The 18210-nt window shown below is 37.0% G+C and overlaps 2 protein-coding genes across 11 annotated transcripts in view; both read left to right on the forward strand.

Annotated features, from left to right (window-relative positions):
• Cdk5alpha (Cdk5 activator-like protein) overlaps positions 1-18210 on the forward strand; it is a 572471-nt gene that overhangs the window by 405480 nt on the left and 148781 nt on the right. The window lies entirely within an intron of this gene.
• milt (trafficking kinesin-binding protein milt) overlaps positions 1-18210 on the forward strand; it is a 344265-nt gene that overhangs the window by 232143 nt on the left and 93912 nt on the right. Inside the window, exon 1 of one of the 10 annotated variants that reach the window (XM_065229557.1) lies at positions 16224-17754. The exons of the other annotated variants lie outside the window; for them this stretch is intronic. Within the exon in view, the coding sequence (XP_065085629.1) occupies positions 17685-17754 (70 nt within the window). The 5' untranslated portion in view covers positions 16224-17684. Of the gene's footprint in view, positions 1-16223; positions 17755-18210 lie in introns of those variants that run through there. 10 annotated transcript variants of the gene reach the window in all.

An 18210-nucleotide genomic window follows, 5' to 3' on the forward strand; every position in this document is an offset into this window, starting at 1 on the left:
TTTTAATATATATTAGGATTAGGAATTTTTACGCTTAAAACATATTTCATAGTGAACTCCTATGGAGTTTCAAATATCGTCAAAGTTAAAAACCACATTCGGTACAGGGTAAGATACTTCCGTCTAATTACAGTTAGCTCACATCAACATCATTAAGCACAACTCCAGCTAACCAGCATGCAGCAAGAACCGCATAATTTTCGAACGTCCTTCTTCGTGAACCCACTGCCTCCTACTCTCTGCTCATGACCGCGATATGTATCAGGAAGTATTCTGTCACACACCACAAGGCGCTTCACCTGGTTAATGACATTTAATTACTTCTTTCGAGACTCTAGTTCGTCCGAGGAGAGCATCGTTTTTTTTTCCTGTGATAGAATCTAGCAGCATGATTCAATCTCAATCTTGCTGATGACGATGGATAAGATCCACCAGACACCCGAAAAAAATGCCATTACGTCAAACCAGCTAGGTACCTCAACTACCGCCATCGTGCGGTAAATTGCTCCTTCATCAGTAGCTCATCATGTCAAAAATCACTAATGTGGCGCTACACTATCTCGTACTTGTAAATACCTACTTTCTTCCTCCGCGCGAGATGAAACAAGAAGCTATATAACAAACTGACAAACAGAATAATTGCTACTTTTTGATTGGTATGGGAAAATGATCGTGCATCTCGGAAGCTTCTCTATCCGAAAAAAAAACAAGGAACGGGTTGAAGTGCTGCTGCACCTTGAAAACCGGGAAGTCGGTAGTCATAAATAAGAAAAAGTCAAATTAAACAATCCGGCGTGGTTGCATAGGCAGCTGTGGGGGGGCTTAATGGGGTATTAATACGGGCGGAGAGCGAAAAAGTGGTTGGTTGGTTCTTTGAAGCGAAAACTTAACCAACCAAAGGTATGCTCGCGGTCGAGGTTTTTCGTTGGATTAATTCAGGTGTCATGAACAGTAGTGAAATGTTTTATTGGCGGTGCTGCGGTTTGTGGCGCGCCGGCTTGTCGGAAACTTTCAACTGGGCTTTAAATCCATTTTTGCGGGGTGCGAGTTAATTTGGAAAATTACGTGGTTTTGTTTTCGGTAGTACTACGGCCTATCTCAATTATTATAAATAAATATGAAAAATCCAGCAACTTAGTACTATCAGTTTCTCGGTACAGTTAACCTTTTCTTAAAACTTCCGCTAATCCAGGCTACTAATTTTTCATACACACCTTACCATTCAAGCTAAGGCTTGAGTGACCTTTGCAGTACAGATAAGTCATGCTTATCTCTGAAATAATCTAAACTCAAAAAGTCTCGATGTCTTCCCTAATTTGATGGTTCATTCGACAACCAGTTAGCTAGAGTTAACTTCATTTCCATCATTGACCTTTTATAGAACCGCAAATTACAATGTAACTCTCGATATACCAATAATACCACTCCACTCTGATTCGTCCGTATCGAACCATTACGCGTCAATTTAAACTGCACCTGATCTACAATCCACTTACATTCTTCGCCGTCGACGTCGTTGGGTGATAGCTCCAATTTCTTATTGATTTTCAATTACCGGCACTTTAGCCTACTTTCACAGACCTACCGTGTGCCGCTCCCCTCACCTTCACCGCTATCAGCGGGCTTTTACATAAAACTATCATGCAACAACAAGAGCATTTTCGCATTCGTCGTCGCTGTGGTCCGTCGACTGTGGGGAAAGGAATATTCGATGATGTTTGAGCTTCACCGCCTTGCTCTACGTTGAATGCAAACACGTAAATTCCAATTCGATACATGTAGGTACTTTATTCCGATGAGCTGACCTTTGACTGACATTTTGTTTTCAAGCCACCAAAACAAAGCTCAAACATTTCTCGATGAGTGCGCACATTAGCACCACTTTACTTCGTTCATTCACATTCGCATACCGGTACACGCATGTGAGTATGTATCAACAACAAGACCTGGCTTGACCCCTTCACTTTCGGAAGGATTTACAAAGTGCTCTATCGCACCAGCAGTGACCAATGTTGACCGATTAAACCGACTTGAGTATCTTGGATCTGTCACACCTGTCAAGATTGGTAGCTAGGTGTTGTGCGGGTTACGCGTTGCATCAAATTTTCATGATCTGAGCCACGGCTACTCGGCAGTTAACGAATCATCCGAGAAAGATCGTGATCAACGTCGATCATGAGGTACAGTGGTCGCTCATTAGTCGAAAGTACGCTCGTTAGAGCATTGCAAGTAGTGCCTGAAATTTGCAAATCAGATGTAATCAGAGGATTTTGGAGGGTTCAGTTATGTGATAGGGATTATGTAGCATTCGTGCGTCGGTCATCACCGCGCAAAGCTTACACGAAAAAACTAATGGCATGAACAGCAAATGTAAGGGTGGATTTCTTACATCCTCTGCCTGTTTTCATACAACAAATGTAATGTCAGTTCTTACAGTAGAGTGTGTACAAGCAAGTTTTCCGAAAATGAATGTAGTACATTTGAGGAACCTCGGGGGCCTCCCTTAGCTCAGTCGGTAAAGCCGCAGCTACAAAGCAAGACCATGCTGGAGGTGGCTGGGTTCAATTCCCGGTCCGGTCTAGGAATTTTTCGGGTTGGAAAATTTCTCGACTTCCCGGGGCATAGAAGTATGATTGAACTTGCCACACAATTATACCAATGCAAAAATGGTACAGGCATCGAAAGCTCTCAATTAATAACTGTGGAAGTGCATCTAGAACACTAAGTTGAGAGCACGCAATAATGCGATATATAATATGCGATATGCAATAAGCTTGAAATGCGAAGAAGAAGAAGAAGAAGAAGAAGAAGCATTTGGGGAAACAAATTTTTTCGAGTGAGAACAACCCTTTTCTGGTTCCATTTCGGGTCCCAAACAACTGTGCAAAATTTGAGGACAATTTGTTATGACCCGGCTTTCCGCATTGCGTTTAAAATTTGTTAAATTTTAAATTTATCCCAGGGACCACGATTTTACTTGAAGCATGAAACTAATCATGCCCAAATATAGTCCAGGAAGTGCCTAACAACTTTGCCCAAGAAAGCACAGTGCTAGAATGTCGCTAAAAAAAAATTATAATTGTTCAAATATTTATGATTTGAATTAAATACAAAAATCAGTTTTTCTGCCAACATTGCCAGTGTACCAATGGAAGTCAAATTCTAATCTGAAATAATTTCAGAATTTCTTATCTTATCGATTTGGTATGTTCAGATGAATTATTAAAAAACATTGGCTCAATCGTAGTTAGATAACTGGAGGGGAGGACTTACTATACCCCCACTCCCCTCACTCATTTCAATGGAAGCAAAGCTTCAAACTGAAATAACTTCGGTATTTCTCATCTTGTCGAGTTGGTATGTTCAGATGTGTTATTCTAAAATATTTGCTCAATCCAAAATTGGATAAGATGAAGGGGCTTACTGAATCCCCTTCACCCCTCATTTGTATCATTGAAAGTAAAGTTGTAGACTGAACTAATTTCGGAATTTACCATCTTCTCGATTTGGTATGTTCGGATAGGTTATTCAAACATTTGCTCAATCTCATAGCAGGTCACTTTTTAATGTCTTGGTCACTATTTTCAAGTCACTAAAGTCATTTTTTTACGACCTATGTTGAGAGTAAAGAATTTGACTTTAAAAACTCAAAATAAAATCTGACAAGAAGAGTGGCGAACATATGGAAACGTTAACTGTTGACAGAATCTAATATTTTGATTTTTATAAATTTTCATAAATTTTTAGAGATTTCGAAAAAAAAAGTTCTACACCCAATATTCTGGCTATTTTATATTGAGATCTTGAAAGTTGTCCAAGCATACACTGCAAAAAAAAATTTAAAACCTGTACTGAGGATCCATGAGTCAATTCGTTAGAAATATGTTTAACGGAAATTAAAGCATTGGCACTATTTTTTAGGCTTGTGCCCGAACATCAGTATTTTGATTTGAGGTTACTTTGATAATGCTCGATGAATGTAGAAGAAAATGCGTGAAAGCCAAATAACTTAGTTCTTGAAATATGAAACTTTGAATGACTGTATAATCAGAAAACATCATAAGCAATAAGAATACAATATTGAATTTGTAATGGCTATATAGGAGTTGAAGTACACTCCCGATCATAACATGCCAAATTTGTTATGTGCATATCTCTGTCATGTTACGTCCAATTTTCGTGTTCTTTAGATCATTTGAAAGGTATTGAATGGAAATTTCATTGCAAATGGTTCAATATAATTTTCAAATTTTGTGTGCTAAAAGTTCACCCAAAGTTACAATATTTTTCAAAATTTGCTCTGAAGAATCGTGACTGATTTTCTCAGAATTGGGTTGGCCATATTTTGAAATAAAAGTAGTAGTAGAACACTTATGCTATACCATTCATATCATTCAAATAACCTTTGGAGATCGAAAATTGAACGTAAAATGAGAGATCATTGAACAAAACATATTTGCATGGTTTTTTGGGGGTGTCCTTAAACTCATGATCAGTAGTGTACATTAACATATAGTAGCACCCTTATAGTTCATCAATTGTTGATTCTTAGCACCTCGAACAATCCATTCCCGTATTCTGCAATTTCATGTTTTATAGTGTGTTAATTTATAAAAAAATATAAAACTTACGTCTGAAAACAAGTGTACTTTCTTCTATCGCCATTTTTGAATTACGAATACGACAAGAAATTGTTCATACCATGAAATCACGAAAAAGTTACTTGAATTTCACTTAACCTTCACCAGCATGACATGTGGACTGGTCCAGTGAATCCAGTGGAATTCATTACCACGTCATTGCATTTTATGTGCGGCACGTGAACGTTATTGAATTCTTACCTGAATAAGTTACCTGAATTTTCAGGTAAAAATTACCTTTTCCGTTGGTTCAAAAAATGGTCTAGGAAAATTTTCAGGCTCTCGACATTTGTTCAAAAGCCATAAATTTGAATAATCTTTAACCCCCGGTAGCTTTAGTATTTGTCCAAACATCGAGAAAAAATCATGATTCTTGAGTTCCTTTTCAAGTCCATTGTATTGTATTTTTTACATACTAATATTCCGGTAACACAAAAAAAAACAAAAAATCTAGGTCTAGGTCTTAGAAAACATAATTAAAGAGCTCTAAAATGTATTCCTAAATATCTAATTTTTCACGATCGAGATTTTAAGTCCTAGGCGCATTCCATTTTGTTTTATGTCCGTGATCATTCCATCTGGGAAAATGGAACATGTAACAAAATTATGGAAGATTTTGAATGTTAATTCTTCAGCTGTCCCCAGACCAACTTCAATAATTTTATCACCAATTATCAGAAATATTCCTACGCATCTGTTAAAGTTAAGACTTTATCAGTTTTTTAAAATGTCACTATTGAAAATTGCACGAATGTGCAACTGTTGCTATGATAATTAAAATTATCACCGATTGCCTACGAAAAGCGATTTCCCTAACACAGGTTTCCAAGTTGAATTCCATCCGGTCTCACCAAACAGTGTTTATTTAATCACCGTGTTGTGAGTGGTGTTGTTCTCCAGTACACAACAAAAGGCTCCCCCCAAGCAGCTAGCTATCAAGGCTGGCCTCAACCGGATTCAGTTCCAATCACCGTGGTCAAGGTCATCAATCGGTTCACCCTCAAGTAGGGTAAAACTTTCTCTACCTCTAAACTTTCTCTAATGCTGGTTTGCGTGGGTGTGCCTTGAATTACTAAAAGTCCTCGAGAGAAGTCATTGTTTACAAAAGCTGTTACGCCTAATTCCAGCTCTATCTAGATATGTTTAAATCAGGCTTGATGGAGCCTCGCTCACGAGTTTGAAATGAGCCGAGCGTAGAATTTTTCTGAGGAGTAGAATGCCTACTGTCAAATCATTTTACTGAGCTTCAGAGCTTGAGAGCGAAGGGGGATAAAATGAGAGTGAGGTTTGCTGCCATTAATGTTCATGTTTTCTATCACACGCTCTTACTCTCACTCTGGGTAAACTCTGAGCTTCTGCGTCGAACCAAAAAGTCATCCGTAGTCTCGAAAAGCGCACCTCACGTCAAATCATCCTCTCGCTGAAGTTCACTCTCCCTCTCTCTCGAGGAGTTTTTGTTTACTTCTTCCATATTTCTGCGAAAACAAACTAGAGGTTGGCTAAACTCGCAGGGCAAGAGTGTTTTTAAAACCTCCAGTGAGTTTGAGAAGTTTCAGCAAGCCTGGTTTAAATCTAACGTACCATGTACTTTAAGGCAACATTGGGGTTGCAATTTCAAAAACCAAAGGCGGTCGCGGCATGAAAGTGGTCTGATTTTGATCCAGAGATGATGGATTTTAATTCTTAATACGCCAATCGATAGGATTTTTTTATTAATCTGTTAAAATTAAGACTTTATCATTTTTCAAAATGTCGCTATTGAAAATTTCACGAATGTGCAATTGTTGTTATGATAATTAAAATAATCACCGATTGCCTGCGAAAAGCGATTTCCCTAACACAGATTTAAAAGTTGAATTCCTTCCGGTGTCACCAAACTCTGTTTATTCAATCACCGCGTGGTGAGTGGTGGTGTTTTCAAGTTCACAGCGAAGGCTGCCTGCAAGTAGCAAGCTGGTCATGTGGGGTGCAGAAGTGGAAATAAGCCGCACAGCTATTGATCGGAATAAGTAGCTCTTCATGAGTCGCGCGTCATATTAAAGATTATAAACAGACAGAAACCCGCTCAAATTCCTGTTCCTACACAAAACATAAGCTCGTGCTGCCGGAACATTTGGTTTGAAGTCTTGTTTTATCTGATTAATAAAAACCGAGGTTAGCTAATTAAAATAAATAATAATTTTTAAAATCATAAAAATGCCAATAATTTTCTATATTTTTCCTGGTTCTGAACATTGATTAACAATTGAAAGATGAGTTTTGCTAGTCAAAATCAACCTTTTTCATTATTCAATAGAGGAAAGATTGACGGAAATGAAAGCTAAGTTCACTGGTTCCGTATTGCTTTTAGTTCATGAGCCGTTCCAGGCCAAATAGGGAAAAAATAAACAAATGTTAGATTTTACCTCTCAGAATTCTGGGGTGACTCCGGCGTACTGGTTAACATCCATACATCTCACGCCAAAGTCACGAGTTAAAAAAAATCACCCCGGACAAGTCACGAATGATCCATAGTGTTAAAGTGACTATAATAATAATAAAAAACAACAACAACAACTCTCAGAATTCTATGAAACTTCGGATAGTTATTGTTCGCTAGAGGCAAATCACCAACTCGAGAAGATGAGAAACTCCGAAATTATTTCAGTCTGTAACTTTACATTCATACAAAAAGCCCCCTCCCCCTAAAACGCTTATGAGATTGAGGAATTGTTTTTGAATAATTCATCTGAACATACCAAATCGATAAGTTAAGAAGCTCCGAAGATAGTTCAGTTTTGAATAACTTTTTTTTAGAGACTTTATAGCATCAATCTTTCTTGGGCAAAGTTGTTAGGCACTTTCTAGACTATACTTCCACATAATTAGTTTTCATCGTTCAAACAAAATTGTGGTATCTGGGGATGAAAATGCAAAAAAGTAGGTTTCCCCATATTAATTTCCACACAAATTTCAAATGCAATGTGGAACTTCGGGTTACAACCAATCGTCCCCAAATTTTAAACAGTTGTTTGGGACACCAACTGAAACCAAAAAAGCATTGTTCTAAAAAAAACTATCATGATGCCCCACCCTTATGGATAATCACTCATTTGTGCTAAAATTCGGCCATTTTAAATCTTACATTTTTTTTCAAAATTGCGACATTTTTCATTAAATTGTAGCACGATAACGGTACTAATTGAAATTACGAATAAGACATAGTTGTAGGGCAACATAAAGTCTTTCAAGGAAAAATATACACGGATTTTTTTGTGATTTTCATGTAATTATTTTTTTTTAAACACGCCATTTTGTAATTAATTGTAAGATTCAAAATGGCCGAATTGTAGCACAAATGTGAATTACGCAAAAATTACGTCAATACCAAACAACTATGAAAAACTTCTTGCAAATCGAAGATAGTCCGATCGATTCGTCATTAGGCGTGGAACTACTCTAATCTGTTCATGCGGTGTAAAATGTCAAAGTCGTCTGCATGCATGTCATGCAAATCTGTACTAGAATCTTACATTTCTCTGCTGGGTGTACAAGTCTAAGCGTTAACACAAAAACAAAATAAGTCATTAACTTAGCATTGCTGTTTTCCTCACCTTTCTCCGCTGTAGACAGACAAAGTGACCACCACCCACAACCACCGGCCGAGTAGGGATGAATTCTTGCGTGACGCCGCTCGTGCCCGTGCGAAACCAAAACAAAACAGCAAAAAAAGCGATCGAAAATGCTAAAGAAGATTGACACTTGTAGGTTTGTGAGAGCGCGCGCGCGCGCGTTCACAGATCTTGTTCGGTAGCCAGCAAAGGGTCGATGTTTTTGCGCGAAGCACAATAAAAGTACGTCGCGCGAGCTAATCCAATTAAGAAGTGCTGCACACTGACTAATGTCTTCCCACCACCGACCGGCACAAGCGGGGGCGCTCACCAATTTAATGGCTCAGCGGACTTTTCTTTTCCACCTTTTCGCCCCGTTGTTGTTGGTTGAGCGAGCAGTTTCAGTGCTGCTCGTTGTGTGTAGTGTTTTGAATTTCACAAAATGACACGCGACATTGGTATTATGAATTGTAGATTGAAGTTTTTATTCCAAATCTCAAGCGAACAGCATTTCACCGCGCCTTGGTTCTCACGCTCCAGGGACGGGACCTTGTTAATGTTGTGTAAATTTCGCAAAACTTTTGATGTCTTTGGAGTTTTGTGATATCATTGTTGGTGAATAATGCAATATTGTTTAAACAGATACATGAAGAACTGTTTCATTAACGTTCCTGACAAAAAAAATCGTAAGCGCACCCAACCAGAGAATGTGATAGTCTCTTGCCGATTCGTATAAAAGATTAACAGAATCTGTGTTGAGTACGTCGACTTTTTTCAGAGACTTATCTATATTAAATAAGTGTGAACCAATTTTATGGCTTAAATTGATATCCACTAAAAGCATTGGACCTTGTGAAAGTTTTTGACGAAAAATTAGATTGATATTGGTGTAGATGGTTGTGCTACATTACCCCGAATGTCAGTTCCGCGAACACTACTATCCCGAATGTGGAGATAAAGAGCGGCAATCAAAAGAAGCCAGAATTTCTTTCGGGGTAGTACAACCGGTATAAACATTTTCATTACCTTTATCGTATGACGAATAGCACCGTACTCAGCAGCAAATTCTGAGGGTTAAAAAAAATTGCTTGTATCTGAATTGAAAAATTAACCTAGTAATTCTTTCGGTTTTATGCTTAATTTCAATGTATATCGCACAACAGGAAAAAATCAAAAATTACGGGCAAACATCGGGAAAAAATAACGGAAAATTGCTAATCGGAATTCACTGGTCACCCTTAGATCTAGAAACTTTTCAAAGTTCCTAAAGCCCAGAATTAGAAGAATGAAGTCTCAGCCATTTGATTAATTTCTAGTTCGCAACATTAAATTTCAAAGTTCGGCGTTTCAAATATTTTCGATAGTTTCCGAAAACTTCTCACGTTCCATAATCTTCTCCCTAATTCCTCCGTTCATGTCCGGAATATTTAATTTTAAATAAAACAACTTAATCCATGAAGATTTTTCCAAATCCAGGATCACATAATTTTCTAAGCATGAAATCTTTAAAAATCTTAGCCTCAGGATTTCCATTGTTTTTCCCAAACCTCAAATATTGTCCTTATTCTGTGTCAAATTGTGGACAAATTTAATTCTTTCGTGATTTGCTCCATAATACGCTTGAAAATGTTCTGCAGAAAACTCTTTGAATTTGCTCATATTATATTCCCTGAAACATACTCATGAAAAAAATCACTTAAAGCTCTCCTCAGCATGCACTTAGTATTTACCTGAAATTCTCTTGGAATTACCATAGGAATTTTTATTTTAGTTCTGCTCAGAATTTCCATTAATTCTTTAAAATACTCCTCATAATTTCCTTGGAAATCTCTTTTAAATTTTCTAAAAATTTTCATCGGAATATCCTTGGAATACTTCTCAAAATTCCTTTTAAATTGTCCTCAAAATTTTGTGAGAACTATCCTCGGAATTCTGAAATCAATTCTCTTGGAATTTTTGTTGGAATTACCTTAAAAATTTCCTCAAAACTCTTTTGTAATACTCCTAAGAAGAATTATTTTTCTCAAAAATGAAAACCTCAAACTAAATTTATTGCTTGGTAATTCGTTCTATGCACCCTATTTTTCATTGGGATTTGGTTGTTAATCATTTTCAAGTTTATTTGCATTTCAAATGAAAATGCATAAATGTTTTAAAATAATGTTTCAGGAAAGCTATGCCACTTTTATTCATTAGAATCTCATATTGTGTTTTATTATGTTCACTAGGGAAAATTCACTGGCCACCCTGCATGAAGTAGTAATATAAAACCTATGTTTAAGCAATGAAAACAGTTGTTTTAGAGATCTCAAGAGGTTTCCAGTAAATGACTGTCAATCCCATAGTCAGTAGTAGGGTTGTTCATAATGAAGGACCAATCGTGGAAGATGATTTTCCTGGTGGCATATTTCTTTGGAGGGGTGATTAATCATTCGCTAGAGCTCGCCTGTCACGAGATTACTCACAATCTGGGTTTTGGACATGCAAGGCCGATGGCAAACCGGCTGTTTGGATTTTTCTGCAACCTCCCGATCGGAGGAGCGGATGCATCCAACGAAACTTTTAAGCGCAAAAGAATCATTACCAACATAGGAGAAAATTCGGTAAGATCCTTCCATTGCATTATTTTATGATTCTTCAATATTGTACAAATATTTACACATTACCCACAATTACACATAGTAGCTCGGAGCGTTTGGTACGGTATGTCCACGCATCCTTTCACCCCTGTAGATTCAATAAATGTTCCCATTAATTTCCAAGAATCATCTTTGCGGCAAAAAAACGTCGTAGGGCTGGCCGTATTGATGTTTATATCATATCTCAGTTATGCTGTAAACATCAATTATTTAGACAAGAAAAATGATTAGACCTTATCTAACCTAATCATTTTCCAGGATGCTTTCTCGTACTGGCTGCGTTTGTATTAGATTAGATTAGATTAGAGATTAGTCAATCACATAGTCAGTAGTAGTAGTCAGAGTAATCAGTGAACCGGGAAAAGCCGGGATTTCGAAGTCACGGTTTCGGGAATTCGAAGTCGAAGAAACCAGCAAAAAAAAACCGTGAATTTCGATGACAAATCGAATATATTTAACATATAAAATATAGGAGAAATGACTTGAAGAACGATTGAGAGAATTTTAGATTTTTTTTCCAAAGCAATTTTGAGCAGATTTTGCAATTAGTTCTAAAGATAATACCAAGGTAATTAAGAGAAACTGTCCCAGGAAGTTTTGACTAGAACTCCAACTCAATTGTGTGAGTTCAGAGTAATTTTTTTAAGTAGCTCTGTAAAATAATCCATGGCGTTTTTTAGAGGATTCGTGAAAAATTCCAAGGGATCTTAATTTTGCGAGCATAATTCCATAGGAATTGTGCGAAGAGTTTAAGGGAAATTCTGAGAATAGTTTCAAAAACAGTTCAAAAAGAAATTCTAGGTAATTTTAAGAAGAACTTCATTTGAATTTCCAGACGGATTTAGAGGAGAGCTCCATGATAATTCTGAGTGTGTTTTTTAGACAATTCTGCCGTGAATTGCATGGGAATTAGAAAACTAAGGAGAATTAAAGCATATTTAAAAAAAAAATGAGGAAGCTTCATTGAATTCTTAGACAAATTTAAAATTTCGGAGAATCTAAAGAATTTTTGGATTGCACAGTGGTCCAGAATGCATATTTAGGTGGAAGGATATGTTTTGAGCCGGAAATTGAAACTTTAGACTTAAAAGGAAGCTCACCGGCCCAAAAATAAAAAAAAAAATTCAGTACGTTTTTATTTTTCTAAAAATATTGGGAAAAATTATCAAAAATCCAAGAAAATCAGTTTCTTCCTTAGATTTTTGTCAAAAATTACATGCAAAAAAATTTTTTCTATCCCATCATGAAAAAAAATTGGACTCTCAGAAAAACCGAAAAGTTGATGTTTTGTGGTTTTTTGAGTCCAACTTTATGCCATAATGACTTATAAAAATGTTTTTGCACGTGAATTTTCTTTGAAAAATTAAAAAATATGTGATTTTCTTAGAATTTTGATATCTTTTTCCTATATTTTTAGAAAAATCAAAACGTAATTATTTTTTTCGGAGCGGTGAGCTTCCCCTTAAAGTCTCTTGTACAAAAATGTTCCTTATAGTTAGGCCCTCATTTATATGACAATGAATTGTAGGGTGGTTCGAAACGTCAATAACTCTTGATCGGCGAAAGATATTGACAATCTTTGTGCAGCAAAAATTTGCGCCTTCTAAAGATCTAAAAGTTATTTGAAAACACCTTTGCTGAGAAATTTGAAATAAGAAAACTAGAGCAAAACAACTGTTTTTTAGAAACACCCTAACTCAATTCAAGAAACTAGCTCTAAATCGGTCAATTTTCAGAAATACAAAAAAGTTTTTTTAAACAAAAAAAAAAAATAGCTCAGCTATAACTTTGTCGAAGAATGTATACCTTAATTCATTCAAACAAGAAAGTTAGATTTTTGGTTTAAATGATAATAAGAACCACCCTAGAATTCATTGTCATAAAAATGAGGGCCTAACTGTTAGGAACAACTTTGTACAAAAGACTTTTAGTCTAACGTTTCAATTTCAGGCTCAAAACATATCATTCCACCAAAATCTGCATTCTGGAACACTGTGGATTGTTATAAATAAATTTTCAAGCGACTCCCGGAGAGAATCTCAACTATATTTTAGATGAATTCTGAATAAAACTCTGTGAAGGGAATTGATGTTAAAGGAAATGGTTGATAATAATCAAATAAAATCCTGTAATATTTGTTTACTTTGTATTTACAAGGTTTTCAGCTAGATGCTAGTTCATCAAATCCTGTAATGTTTTAGCGAATTTCCATAGATAAATTTTGAAGACTTCGAACACAGAAACAAATCCATTATCCAGAAAAAATCCTGCTGTCTTATTAGTGACTCATTTAACCTAGTGATCTATTTGATTCAATTGCATTTTGTTTTATCGCACAACCGGAATAAAATCCTTAACTCCGGGAAAACAATGAAATTTTTTTTACGTAGGACTACGTCTTTCGGGAAGGGTGCCAATCCAGGGAAATGCAACGAAAATTGGTCAGACTTTAATTGCTAATATCGCGGCCAATAATCAATGGACTTTGATGATTTGTATGTCGATTTGTTTATAAGATTTGTTCACACATTATAAATGTTAAATACTTAAATAGCTAAAAATTAAGACATATAAAAACATTAAAATTTCTCATACGAAGTCGAAGAAAATGACCGCAAAGTGCTCACCCTTAACACAGTCATCAGAAAGTTGGTCCCTAACAACACAAGCCGAAGCCGCATAATCATTCAGCGTTGCACGTTGGACGGGTCGACCTCGACCTCATTCACCTACATCAACTAAATACAGAAAAAAAGGAGGGACATTGAATGATAATCCAAATGCTTAAGTAAGCGAAACGCAGAACGTTTGATGTAGCACGTTAGGCTAAGTTATACTTGTAGTTAGGTAGGTTATCACTTTTTTTCAATTCAAACATACAACACCCCTAAGGGGTATTCGGTAAACTAGTAGAAAAACGTGAATACGTAAATTAGAATAACTAATTAAAAATTATGTAGAGCCTGATAGGCTATTCAATTAAAATGTTAAAACAATCTAAAATCATAATTAACAGAAATAAACGTAATTTTAATACTTTTACTAAGTTTGACTGTAGTCATAGTTGGGCTGCCGAGTGATAAACAGGGGTGTAGCGTTGCACACTGAAAACGAAACTAACTCAGAGAGTGAATAACTTTTACTGAGTTGTGAGTCACTTTTACTCATTCGTATGATTTTTTTCTTAAAAGCGTAGGTTATTCAACGCATGAGTAACCTACGATTAAAAAAAAAATCTCCATGCGAATCAGTAAAAGAGACTCATTCTGTATTAAGCTTGCCATCTCAGCTAGACATTTGACAGTCAAGCTCAGTGTGCAATTTTCATCAAATTCCATGTTTTAACTTGACAGCACGGCCAGAAAGCAGGTTTCTGTATCAATGAAGTTATTCGGATGGACAATACCTATCGCATCATTGACCTCTTAGTTCAGAATTCACTCACCATGCAGCGCTGGTAACATTTGATTCAAAAAGCTTGCTTAAGCAGTCTACATTCACTGAAAACGAATCTTATTCAGAGAGTGAGTCACTTTTACGTAGGTTACTCATGCGCTGAGTGACCAACGCTTTTAGAAATGTATCCTTACGAATGAGCAAAAGTAACTCACTCTTTGAGTTAGTTTCGATTTCTGTGCTTCGACTAGATAGGAGATTGCTTTCTCTAGAATGTTATTCAGATGGATAAGACGTATTGTATACTGAACACAGGGTGACCAGTTAACCGGGAAATCGGGAAAAAGTTGGAAATTCTAAATCACCGGGAGAAGTCCGTGAATTTTGATGATGAACCAAGACAAAAATATACTTCGTCCCCTCTTTGGAAAATAACAATCTTCTACTAGATTTTCCGGATACAATCACTTTAAAGAACTTATTTTATAATTTTGATGAAAAACCCAAAGGAATTTAGATGAAATTTTAGAATGAATTCTAGAGATAGCGAGGTTTGTAATATACAAATTCCAATGCAGTTTTTGGAAGTATTTTTATAGAGTTTTGACTACAACGCAAAGTCAATTGTTTAAGTTCAAACTAGAATTATTAGGTGGTTCTGTGTGAAATTACATGACGATTGTAAAGAGGATTTCTTATAAGAGAGTTCTTATGAGAACTTCAAAGAAATTCCGAGAGTATTAAATTCTGAGGGAATTAGAACGATAATTTCAAGTGAATTCTAATGAAAGTTCCAAGGGACATCTGTGAAAAAATATCAAGGGTTTCTAATTTTCAAATAATTTTCTTAACCATTTATTTTGTCATTTATATATTATTGAATGGAACAGTAAAATAATCTCGTAGTTCTACGTTAACAATGCGGTCGTGCTTTGGACACAACCCTCAACTTTTTTTTTCTGGAAATGCAATCCGTTTTCCTACAACTCATTCCTCAGATGTCATTTCGATAAGATATGAATTATTGAAAATAAGGATACGTTATTTTGAAAAATTATGCTTTAGTCAAAAGGCCTCATTCCAGCAGAAACAAGTTTCATGGAGTTCTGAGAGGTAAAATCTAAAATTTGTTTATTTTTTTTTGTTATTTGGCATGGAACTGCTCAGTTAAGTCACGAAAAATCTGTAATCAAATATTAATTATTCCCTTGAACTGAATAACGGCCATTCGTCCGTGAACAAAATATGATTCACTTACCATTGAAGGAGACCCTAAGACCACAATAAAAACCTGTCACAACAGTTCAAAGCCAGTTAAAGTTACATCTGTCGAAAAGTGCTTTATGGATAAGCTCAGATGCCCATCAATTCCAATTGGAGCACACTACGAAATTTTCCCACGCATTTTCTTCACACCTTTCGAAAACGATGAACGCTCACTCCGGACCAACCGGACGACCTAAGAGGCCGGGCAGCGCCACCGTCAATAGCTGTCAATTTTGGGCAGGTCGCACGATCTGTGTGCATCGTGTTTAAAATCCCATTAAAACTTGGTCAAACTTGCCGGTTGCAACCACTCCCCCTGCACAACAACGACCTGCTGTTGCGTAACTACAGTTGGGCCCCAACCATCGAGGAAAAAGAAAACAAAGTACCTTAATTCTCACATCTATTTGGTATTAATTTAACCCTAGTTTAAGCATCAATCTGCTCGGCAACTAAACTGCTGGAGCATTGTTTTCGGCCAGCAGTCAGCAGCCCAACTTGGGGGCGTTGGACGAAAGTTTTACTAGCTCAAAGCGTGTGGGGTAAAATGATTTTCGGTAAGCTTCCAACTGGCACCCACTTTTCGGCACCTGCTGCTTCTGCCGTCAACGTCGAGGGGGTTAATTAGGTGATTTTCCGATGGTGGTCGAGCTAACGGTCGTATTATATTTAAATTGAATAAGACGAACCGAACGAAGACACGAAATAACGGCTGGAAAATTGTTTCACATGGTCGTTTTGCAGCCGGACAACAGTCCGATGGAAAAAATGATTATCTTATCTCCGTGTAGGATTGTTGTTGGCTTTTTCCTTGGGTTATTTTTATGATGCGATTATATTTTCGAAATGGTAATTGAAAATGGCATAATTCATGTGGAGCAGCAAAGGCGTCGGCCTAAAGTCCACAAAAAAACTGCAGAGGCGAGTTTTGACGCAAACTGTCAACCAGTCCGAAACGGCGGCATGCGAAAGAGGAAAAGAATTGTATCAAAATTAATCTACGGACGCGAATTGCCTCTGCGAAATGAGATTATTTTTTTTTCTTTTATGAGACAAAGGTGGAAGCAGTTAAAATTTTATTGTTGGTAAATTTGCTTATTTAGCGGAAATTTCGCACTGTAGAAAGGTGAGATTTTAAACAGTCCCATGAAGATTGGGACAGTTGGGCTGCAAAATATGCAAAAGTAAAATTCATTGCGAAAAATGCAAATCGGCAATTTCTCGAGAATATGGTATTGTGTATCCGAGTTGGCCTCTAGAACCGAAGGTCCTGGATCCGAAACTGGTTAATATATTTGTTTTGAAAATATTGGAACGGAACATTTCAATTCAATTTCTGAAAACCCATTATTGAACATTCGAGCAGTATTAAGCCACCTTCTTGCATCAATTCGACCTTCTGCGTTGGCAACACTTCCAAGCCAGCCATCTCTGGCTCTCCCCAAGACCCCCAGAGAACCTACAAAAGCTCTCCGAAACCCAACTCTCCCAACTCCAAGGAAATATACATAAATCTTACCAATCCGACCGACATTGAAGCAGGCATCGAAGAGCAACAACGACGCATTCTACGCTCTCTTGCACCAACCAGCTCCTCAGCCAGTTGTTTTGATCTGTTTCGTTCCGTTGCCACTTCCGACCCGTCTCGCTGGCTGGCTGGTTGACTGGCTGGCAAGCTGGCCGTGGCTCAGCTACCAATGTTTTGATGATGCAGAGAGCCCGCCTTAGCCCAGCAGCTACTTGGCTGCTGCTCTGACTCAGCATCGGAGATTGGCCAACTCTCAGTCTCGCTTTGCCAGCTTAAGTCGGTGGTTCGTGGCGTGCAAACCTTTCGATTCGTTGTTTCTGTTTTGGCGGGTTTTTCGTTGGTGTCGTTCTTCGTCTTAAGTTGTTTTGATTTTCCGGCGGTTGGATCGGTTTAAATGTTGCTCCTGTTTTGATGCTGCTAAATGGACTGTTTTAAAGTGTTTACGATGCACTGTTTGTGAAAACAGACTGTTTTCTTTCTCACGGACTGTGACGGACATCGGTGATGAAATTTGTGATTGTCCAGCTATGGACAGCTTGAAAATGTAATATGTGACTTGTTGTACCTGGCGTGGTACGAATAAATTGAGATTCAATCAATTAGTGAAGATAGAAGCGTCAAGAAAATGGAAAGCGTTAATCTGATTGATACGAAACTATATCGGACCGTTGCCAACATGGAATACTTCATAACCAGTTGAGTATTGGATTGCAAATTTTTGCACAAGCTAACATCATTGGATTATTACTAAAACTGGGATTTTTGGAGCCTCTTGAAAATACATACAGTTAACTGTGCATAATGCGATGTCAAAACAGCCATCGACGTATCGCGAAAAATCTAGACATACCTACCTATAATAATAAATAAATGAAAATTCATTTTAAGGGTCGCAGTCCAAAAATGTAATGTACATCAAATGTAAGGGTAGATTTCCTACAAATGTTCTTACAATGGATTGTAGCGTAATATTTTCATATAGAACCCTCACGAGATGATTTTCTAACAGCAGTGCATTTGCGGGAACACACTTCGTTCTAAAACTTAGATAACACAAAAAAAGCAAAATAATATAAAAAAAACCTTCCGACGACAACATTACAGAATCTGTTTATGCCGTGAAATATTGCAAATTCTGTATACTTTATATG

Source organism: Ochlerotatus camptorhynchus, unplaced genomic scaffold (genome assembly GCF_037179485.1).
Source record: "Ochlerotatus camptorhynchus isolate MF236.1 unplaced genomic scaffold, CSIRO-AGI_Acam_v1.1 ptg000316l, whole genome shotgun sequence".
NCBI lineage: Eukaryota > Metazoa > Arthropoda > Insecta > Diptera > Culicidae > Ochlerotatus > Ochlerotatus camptorhynchus.